The sequence below is a fragment of the Harpegnathos saltator genome, unplaced genomic scaffold (assembly GCF_003227715.2).
Source record: "Harpegnathos saltator strain DR-91 unplaced genomic scaffold, Hsal_v8.6 scaffold140, whole genome shotgun sequence".
In the NCBI taxonomy this organism is placed as follows: Eukaryota; Metazoa; Arthropoda; class Insecta; order Hymenoptera; family Formicidae; genus Harpegnathos; species Harpegnathos saltator.
In genome coordinates, this window is record NW_020229918.1 from 311,555 (window position 1) to 321,081 (window position 9,527).

At 49.1% G+C, this 9,527-nt stretch overlaps 1 protein-coding gene across 1 annotated transcript; it reads right to left on the reverse strand.

Annotated features, from left to right (window-relative positions):
* Positions 1–1,005: 1,005 nt before the first annotated feature.
* On the reverse strand, positions 1,006–4,343 carry LOC105189140 (cAMP-dependent protein kinase inhibitor beta). Its single transcript, XM_011151059.3, has 3 exons — positions 3,991–4,343; positions 2,202–2,465; positions 1,006–1,541 (listed from the first exon to the last, which is right to left on the reverse strand). Exons 1-3 carry the CDS (start codon positions 4,070–4,072, stop codon positions 1,480–1,482), a joined length of 408 nt encoding a protein of 135 aa, XP_011149361.1. The 5' UTR covers positions 4,073–4,343; the 3' UTR covers positions 1,006–1,479.
* Positions 4,344–9,527: the final 5,184 nt, after the last annotated feature.

Consider the following 9,527-nt stretch of genomic DNA (forward strand, 5'->3'; position numbering starts at 1 on the left):
TAATACTCGCAATATCACGAATACATTGTATTAATAATACCGATATCAATGCTGTTCTTCGTTATTAAGAGCGTACAATTAATTCTCTCTCGCTACGCTAACCGTAGTAGGGCGGAACTTGCGGAGTCGGTTACAACAGCACAGAGTCCAAGCTGACTCGACGAGAGCTTCTTGATGGCACGTTTTCCGTTCCTGCGGATCCTTCGCTACGCAACACTCGTCGATCGAGACGATCGATAAACGCATAATGTAAAACAATTGATGCCGCGTGCAACAATCACGAGGCGCTCGCGCATGATTATGTCCGAAAGGACGGCGGCGATTCGCGTAAAACGTCCCGATAATAACGTCCCGTAATTATCGGGACATTAATTATCGAGCGTGTTCCACGCGAAGAAGAGTAAATAAAATGCGACGAAAGTATATTGAAAATACAGCCGGTACGCACCAATATCGATGGTTATTCGATCTCACGCGGAATCTGAAACCTCTGGAATATTCATGACATGTGCTTTTGTTTAAATAAAAAAAAAAAAAAAAGAAAAAGAAAAAAAGAGACAAATATCTATAAAAAATTCTCTCTCTTTTTCATCGATGCAAAAAAGCCTCTTTCGTAATAACTATATATTACACGTTAAAAATACGATACGTATAATACAAAACGCACATCTAAAAAACACTGAGAAACCTCATTTCACTTAGTCGTCGTAATTCAATAAGAAAGAAAAGAAGAGAAGGAAATCGCCGCGACATAATAAAGAGCTAAACTTAGATTTATCTATTTGCGCGAGCGCAAACTTACCGGGTCGAGCCGCGTCTCAACGGTAACGCGAGAAGTTAGAACGTTATCCGTTCTAACGTTCCGCGTGAGCTAGCAGACTTTTCATCAAGCGGGAAACTAATCTCGCTCGGTAATATCTCGCTCGTATCGATCTTACCTAAGCAAAAGCGGCTGCTTCTCTCTCTTCTCTCGAGCGCGCGCGCGCGCGCGCGTGTGTGTGTGTGTGTGTGTGTGTGTGTGTGTGTGTGTGTGTGTGTGTGTGTGTGTGTGTGATACTGAAGGCAAGGTTTATTACAAGAATGATGAATGAATCCGCAATTTACAACGTCTTCTTCGGGTACGAGATCGCGTCTGAGACGAGATCTCCGACGTACGAATCCACGCCCGAGGTGAACCTTATAAATTACAGACTCGTCACGCTCCTACGATCGAGTCCCCAGCCGTACTCTTCGATCATGCGACCCTCTTCGAGTTCTAGCTCTGATCTCTTCGTCAAATTCTAGCGTTCAATAGCGGTTGACGCGGCGACATGTTCGCCATGTCGTCCGCCTGGTCGTCGAGTCAAGGAACGTTCGAGTCGAGAACTTCGTTCACAGAAACGGCAAATGTTTCCCCCTCGCTGTCGACATCCATGTCGACGATGGGGAAGAGGCCAAGTGTCGCAACAGCGACATTCGCTACGAAGTCTCACGACCATGTCAGCCATGCTGTTTCGATGTCCCCGGTACATCCGGGTCTTGTCCGCTGTTGTTGGACCGATCTGTAACAAACAACTCGAGTGTTTCTTGTTCTCCCGGGACACACATACAGGCGTGTACAGGCGTGGAACGTCCGGAGGTACCGGACGTATACACTCGTCAAAGCAATTCACGGGCATCCCGAGCTCGACGCGTTAATCATGAAACAAGGAGACCAATCGCGAGAAGGAGGAATTTCGAGGCGAAATACAAAGGATCCGAATGTTGCAAAGAACCGAAAGGAAACTCTGCTTCACACACGCGTGAGTCATCGAGAACCGACCAAGGTCAAGGTGGTCAAGGTGGACGGTCGATATCCGATCGCGCAAGAATCAATCGAGAATCTCGACGCGATGAAGAGATAAACGTGAGAGATGCAGGCCGACACGCGCGGATGAAGGAGCAAGAAGCAAATTTCCCGCATCGGATACGCGGCGAGATGATCCGATAGAAGATACTTCGAGTATCTTCGAAATACTGTCGAGAGCCGCCAGCTTCCTCGCTTCGACCGTGAAAATCAAATTAGCACGTCGCGAAAGAGCAGCGGTGAACAACAAGCGCGTTGCAAATTCGGAAAGAATCACATGACGAAAACTCTCTCTCAAGGACCCCCGCCGCGGGAGCGAGACCGAGCGGTGAGCGGCGACGAGCGCCGCGTTACGTGTAACACCTAGATCGAGCACCTGAGTGAGTGGACAACGCGCCAAACCGATCTGGAAGGTCGGACAGACCGGTTTTGGCGTGTCGGCCAAGGATATTCGGTAGCGCGTTCCTCCTGCCGGTCCTTCCGCTTGACAGGAACTCCTTCGAGCCGTCGGTGTTCTCGTACGAGCCGTCGGGGGTGACCGAGCCGCTCGCCACGTTGCTCGCACCCTTGTCGTCGGGCCCGTCGCCGATCTCTTCGGGGCCCACCGGCCCCGCGCGTCTCGGCGTCAGCATCCTCAGCACTGCGAACAGACGACAACCGTTTTGTCCTCGGCTCTCGGCAAGTGTCCCGCCTCGCTTCTCCCCCTCCCCCCCACCCCCTCTTCTCACTCGATCCTCTGACACGCATCGCGAGTCGAGTGTTAATAACCTTCGTCATGTGTCCACTCGAGCTCGCGCGATGACTCGAGATGACGCGTGCAGGTGAACAAAAATGTGGATGTTAGTCGACGAGCGGCGGAAACAGCGCGAGGAGGAGAAGCATACAGAGAGGCCGTAGCGTGTGTATCAAAGACGAACAACGAATTCGGCTGCGCCTCGGGCCGAATTCGGGCATCGAAAAAAAAGTCCGGACGGAATAAGTAGATCACGGCTGCTGAATGGAGCGACAAGAGCACGCGGCACCGGCACGTTCGTGGACACGCGGAAGCAAGAATATCAGGAGCAAAGCGCTTGGGTGCGCTAATTAAAGATGTCGAACGCGTGAGTTGGCAGCGGGATTGCTCAATCGCGCAGTTATCGCTTCCGACGAGCCGCGAGCTGGTTGCACGCTGAAGAGTCCTCAGTCCTCAGCTCCGTACCGAGTGGGATTCTACTTATAATTTCATTATATTCGCCGATCAATAACGCTGGGAAATTCATCTTATTAGACAGGATTGGAACCAGGATTGGAGGGGGGAGGGGGAGAAAAAGAGAGAGAGAGAGAGAGAGAGAGATTACATGCTGCGATGACATCAACAACTTCCTCTGAGGCGTGACACACACCGAATTGCTGCGAAAGGGAATGCTCCCGTGTGCAAATTATAAAACAGCGCCATTCTATAATACATTCACACTAGCGAACCCGCGATGCGAGCACGCATGCCGGGCGCGGTTATCACGCGCTTAATTCAATGTCGCTTTCTGGTCCTGCGTATCTATCCACATCGTAACACGACAGCTTAACCTGTTAATTACATTGTAGCACTTTAATTACATTTCGCGCGTTACGGCACGAGGCACGCGAGATCGATCGCCACGAAAACATCGCCCGTTGCACGCCCGGGTGGACGGTGAAGTCTGCAGCACTCGACGCGTGTCATGAACGGCGCAATCGACAGCTGTATCCCGGACAAATTGAGGAACAGAAGGAGGAAAAAGAGAGAAACGCGAAATGGCATTTTCTTTCTTTTACAACGATGTGCAATTCGGGTTGATATCGAAACACGAGTTTGCTGTTCTCCGACTTCCGTGACTTCCAAATCGCCGAATAAAATTTATCATATGTTTCCCCGCGCCTCCAAAGGAAGGACCACCGATGTTGTTAACCGCGTTTTCGCAAATCCCTTTCTTTCACAAGTCGACGTAAGTTTGCACCGCAACGAAAAGAGAAAGAGCGATGAGTGCTCGATGTCAAGATTCGAAACGATGGGAATTTCATCGAAAACACCGTCGATGATCGATCCGCAACGCGATTCCGTCACTTGCCTAAGTTGCTCCGTCGAGGCCGTCGCGCGAACGAGCGAAGCGCAGGTGAGACGAAAGACTAATCTAATAATAAGGCGTTACCCTCTTCGTGAATCGCCAGGTGTCCGTCGTCGAGAACTTTATCTGCCTCTTCGCGAGGTCCGTATATCGAAACGTGACCCATATCTGACGCGATTCAGCGTCTCGCGATAAGCGGCCGAAATGATTGTGATCGCAGCGTCCGCCACGTGAGACTGCAGAACGGAGGAGGAAGAGTCCGAAACGCTCCTCCCGTCGTCTCTTCGATCACTAATGACAACGCGTGTGTACACAGCTGAGAGAGACCCGGAATGGACACGAGGAATGTGAACTGCCGTCTCTCATATCTTTCGTCTCGCGGGGAATCACAATTCCACCTGGAATGAACGTTACGTCGACGAAAGCAACCGCGGCCGTGCGCGTCTGAGAGACGCTCAATGACACAATCGCGGATTCATCGAGCATAATTAAGTCGCGAGATATCGACATACCATATCCGTGGATTTGGGGAAGACCAAGACCAAGCAAGGGGGAAGGGACGAGAGGGACGCGCCAAGAACGTTCCAGCTACGTTTCTCCAGCGCAAACATAACGCCGCCTGAGCTGTTATTAAGAAGTGTTATTAAGAAAATGTTATGATTCAAATCCGCGCGTGATGATTAATCGTGACAATTAATTTTACAGGCTGATTAACGATATTACGAGTAGTCGTTCGCTCAAACGCAAAGCGCTCGAGTGGAATTAGTTGAAGCTGCAGGTGAGACAGAGATCGGGCGGCAGCGGTGCGAAATAGCCGCGAAGTGGGCATTTCTCTTCGAGCGCGATTTCGCGAGGAACTGTGACATAATTGCTCCGAGAAAAAAAAAAAAAAAAAACATAATAAAATACGTCGCTGGCGAATTGGCCGTGACTACTTGCTGCAATCGTAGCGACGTGTGATGCGACTGGCGATTGACGAACGGCGCATGACATAACAGGGATTTCGCGCGGCACATACGCAGATAGCGTTCGCATGAAAATCGATAACTCATCGTCGGAGGAGACTTTCTCGTTTTACCGCGCGAGTCTCGCCTTATCTCTCGCGCGTTCGTGGCTCTATTTGAATATCAGATAACTATAAATACACACATGCACGTGTTTACACACACACACACACACGCACACACACACACACATACAAACACAAAAACAATGTTATCGGGAAAGTATTTAACTGTGACGCGTAATTTACAGAGCAAAGCGGAACTCAAACAACATGAGAGTCGGGTATTTTCAACTACAATTACCAGATTATTACAGATGTGCTATGTGTTCGAGGAAGAAACAAGTGGAAAAACGAGCTAAAAACTTCTTCCGAGTAGTCGGAGTGCACAAGCCGTTACAATAAGTTAACTTTGATATTTTGCGCAACTCGCTTGTATCAAGACTTTTTATTATGTCTTGGTTGCCAGGATTTTTCAATCTACGCTACAATGATTTATTATTTATTGATTGCTCAAAATACACGGGAGATGATCCTATCAAAGCGGCGCATTTATCACAGTGGTGGATTTGTGTCAACGTCTAGTAAGTTTTAACACGTGCCTCGCACATGTTAAAAAATACTAGTAGTGACCTAGTATCGAATATCGAATATTAAGTATCGAATGTTAAGGCTATTATGTCGATTTATTTTATAGATGGTGATTTAGTGATCAGAATTTTCACGATAAGCTTTCGAGCGAATTGATAAACAACTAATTGATAATCAACGGGAAACATATTGCGTCATTATTTTCAATCTAAGGATATATCTGGCTCGTGGAATGATTCACCGCTATTCACTGGGGAGAATTGCGTCGTCGCGAGGATGACTCGCGAAAGTCACCCTCGGGGGGAGGAAAATCAGTCGAGTCGCGCTGGTTAGTTGCGCGGGCGGTTAGTTAAAGAGAGGCATTAGCAGCGAGAAGAAATGAAGAGAGCACGATGTTGAGCAAAACGATACCTTCCACGCGTACGAGTCGCTTCCTGCGAGATCCTTTGAGCGAGCCATAGCCGGAAGCGACGAGGCGATCTCCCGTCTGTCTTGTCGAAGAGCCGCCCTCATCGGCCGGCACTTTGCGCAGCTTCACCTGATCGGGGGGCATTTTCGTCGGACTATTACAAGTCGGTCTCGCAATAAGAATAAAAATCCGAACAATCGCTAGGAATTCGCGCGACGGAGAAGCCCCCTTGTCCCCTCCTGGGAAAAGACTAATTGCTTCCCAGAAGGTACAACGGACTGCGGTGACTCATTTGCCGCACGATTTCTATGTGTTTACACGCGAGCGCGATATCGTCGCTGATACATCTCGATCGTATCTCGCGGAGGTAATACACGAAAGAAATACATCAATGATGTCGAAAGGCAAATATTTTTTCAGGACGTATTATCGCGCTCGACTCGAGCAAAGACTAGATTTATGACGTGAGTATTTTATTTGTATTTGAGGAGAAACGAAACTCCGTCTCGTCGATGCCGACAACTGAAAACATTATTCGGGCCGATTATCGCATTGATATGCAAATGATGTGCTTGTGATGTAAATGCTTTACATCAGGCCCGATAGGGAAAAACGTAAACGCGAACGGCAGGAAGAGGGCAGAGTATTTTGGGCTTTGCTTGAATTTTGGACGTTGCTTGAAATATTCGAGTTTCCCAGAATAATGTGCAAAAAGATAGGCATCACGTTGATTCTATCGCGTACATTCGACATTCTGACATTTTTCATGTTTTTTCTTCGACGCCGAATCGGCGTCGAAGATAAAATCATAATTACTTTCACGAGACACCGAAGAGATGATGCATCTCCACGGGCTAAATGTCAAATCGAGGAAAGAGAATCGAGTCTCTAGAAACCGCGATGTTGAAATTCGTCTCTGGAAATCGGCGAATTCTCCAAGTTCACCGTGCCCCGCCCCTTTAATCCACCGAAGGTATGCGCGAAGTACGTTTCCGCGGGCTGTACAACCGTCGTCCAACCTTGGAAAATAATACCCGGCCATAGCGGCGCATGTCGAGCGAATACATATACCGAAGTTGCTTTATATTCATTCATGATTCACGCACCCACACGTAGCGGCCGATGCGCATGATAAAGCTGTTTACATTGTCGGAGCGAGCGAGCACTGTGGAGTCGCCTGGACAAAGGAGGAAAAGAACTGAAGGTGCTGAAGAAACGAAGAACCGATGATGAAAAACGATAAATAGCGTTTTTATCGACGCGAGAGGCAACGGACGATAAGTCCGCGCGATGATAATTCCAGCGATGACCATTCCGAGGCGCGAATCTCCCTGCGGCGCAGCGGCGGTGATGTCTCCGCGAGGCTGCAGATTTCCCGAAAGCGTAAGGTTTCTCTTTCCCGCGAAGACGGCAACGGGAAATTCACGCAGTTACGTAAAAGAAGATTGCCTGGAGAGCCTTGACGCACTGCTGCGTGCCGGGTAAGAGAAGTCCGATACTTCGGAGGAGAGGATTTTCAATCGAACAGCTGACAGCTGTGTGCTATCTCGCTGGAAATTTCATCCGCGAGGATTTCGCTATTTGCACAGGATAGTCTTAACTGCGAACTTCCTCGTGGAAGCGGAGAGATCTATTTGTCAAATCCGTCGCGGAGTTCGTGAGAAGCGTCCTCTCGTCGCGGAAAAGCACGTACGACGAACGGCGAGAAATTGACATTTCGTGCGAAAACGCGCGGACCTATTCACACGCGCGTTAATATGTTAAATGCCGTTGCTGTGCTAACGGAAAGAGAACACGAATATACCAGATGTTTATACATCGCATCAAATGTATCCTAAGAAAAGAGGAAGATGCACACCGCGAGAAAAAACGTCTGACGCAACCGACCACTCGCTTGGGAGTCGCGACGGGTGTTCATTTACGTAATCCAGCTGCGATATTTCCGGTATCTAAAGTTATTACGGCGCAACGAGAAAGACTCGTCCGCTTCGTTGCAGGCTAATTATCCGCGATTGTACGTACATACGTTTTCAATTAAACATTTACATTTATAAGGGACACGAATACAACATCCCTACCCGCTCGCGTGTCAGAACGTCGGAGACGGCCACACGCGTTAATTTGCCTGAAGTTCCTGCAACGAGAAAATCGAGGCGCCGCGCATTTCGACGTGAGCCGAAGGGATCGCGCTGAGAGTCGCGCGGGAGAAAAGGACGTCTTTTCTTTTCTTTCTTTCCACGTCAGCGGAACGTAAACAACGCGAGAACGCGGATACCTTTTTATTTTTACGCAAGAGAAGCAGCTTCGAAATATCTGCAAATATCCCCGAATTTAGAGACGATTTTATGCTCGGGAGAACTTCGGGCAGGGATTTCGTGAGGAACTTACGTCGCCTTACTATGTAAATCCGTCTAAATACAGCGTCGATGACACAAGAGACACCCCAAAAAAAAATCAGTGGCGAAATAAGATGTACGTGCCGTGGGAGCTTATCGGGGCGAAGTGATCTGTTGCTCCGTTGGAATAATAAAAGAAGAAAAAACAAATCGCACGTCGACGTGCCGCGCATCGGCGATGCACGTCGCTTAACCCGTCGATATTACGCGCGTAACCAAATTGAGAGACACTTCCTCGAACGGGGACAACGAAGACATCTTTTAGAGACATTAAAAGGCAGCCGGGACATATCAGTCGCAGCCATATCGGATCGATGACGTCAAAGAGGTGAATCGAACGCGATATTTTTTCTCTCACAGTCGGTTGGGCCGAACAAGGCGTTGCATCCGCAAAATTGAGCACGCGAGTCTCTTCTTCATTCCGCTCGGTTCGAAACGACCGCGATTCAATCGCGGCAGAACGAAGCGCGGCCGGCGTGTGTGGCTTCGTAGACGACCTGACTCGTTTCGTCGCGGTTGAAATATTAAGCGGATGATTCTTCACGGGCAGAAAAACGAAATTGCCGGTGTTTTGAGAGTCTACATCATCGAGCGCGCACGATGACACGCGGAAAAAATGTCCTCATTTGCATTTCGGCGGGTAATTCAACCCGGTGATTCCCTGTGGGTGCCTCGGGCTCCGACGATTTATCGCGACTGTAACGAATCGACGAAGCTCCGGCCAATAATGCGGGAATGTGACAGCGACATCTTATTTTTCTATTAGTTCCGATCGGTCATAGGTCCACGCCGGTCATCTCGGCGTAAAGTAAAAGCCTCGTCCAACCTTAATAATTCACCGACTTTTTCGAAACGGCGCCTACCGTTCGAGCGAACGAGCGAGAGAAGTCGAACAAACACAGTCGTTATTTTTAGCAGGTCAGGTGGGTGCTTCGTGTAATGTATATATCTTCGTCGTAGCGGGTGGGAAGGGGGGTACGGGAGGCGAAGTAATCGTAAAAAAATGCCGCCGCTCAGGGAGCAGAGCGTTCTATCCGGTAATTGGCAAATCAGTCCTTTGTTTTCGCGAATCGCACGCGACGCGAGGTCATGGTTCAGAAGGAGGCACTCCTTCGCGCTAATTGGGGCGTCGCGCGGCGAGCGAAGTCACGTTCTTCGTTAGTTGATAATTCAACGAAAACTACGGCCCTGGCTTGCGCCAGCAACAACAAGATACACCGGC

Excerpts from the sequence above, each read along its gene's own strand:
- LOC105189140 (XM_011151059.3), bottom strand. The coding sequence starts at position 4,072 with ATGGGTCACGTTTCGATATACGGACCTCGCGAAGAGGCAGATAAAGTT. Across the intron at positions 2,466-3,990 it reads CCTGGCGATTCACGAAGAGG|TGCTGAGGATGCTGACGCCG; the intron begins GTAACGCCTTAT and ends GTCTGTTCGCAG. Across the intron at positions 1,542-2,201 it reads CGCGTTGTCCACTCACTCAG|ATCGGTCCAACAACAGCGGA; the intron begins GTGCTCGATCTA and ends TGTTTGTTACAG.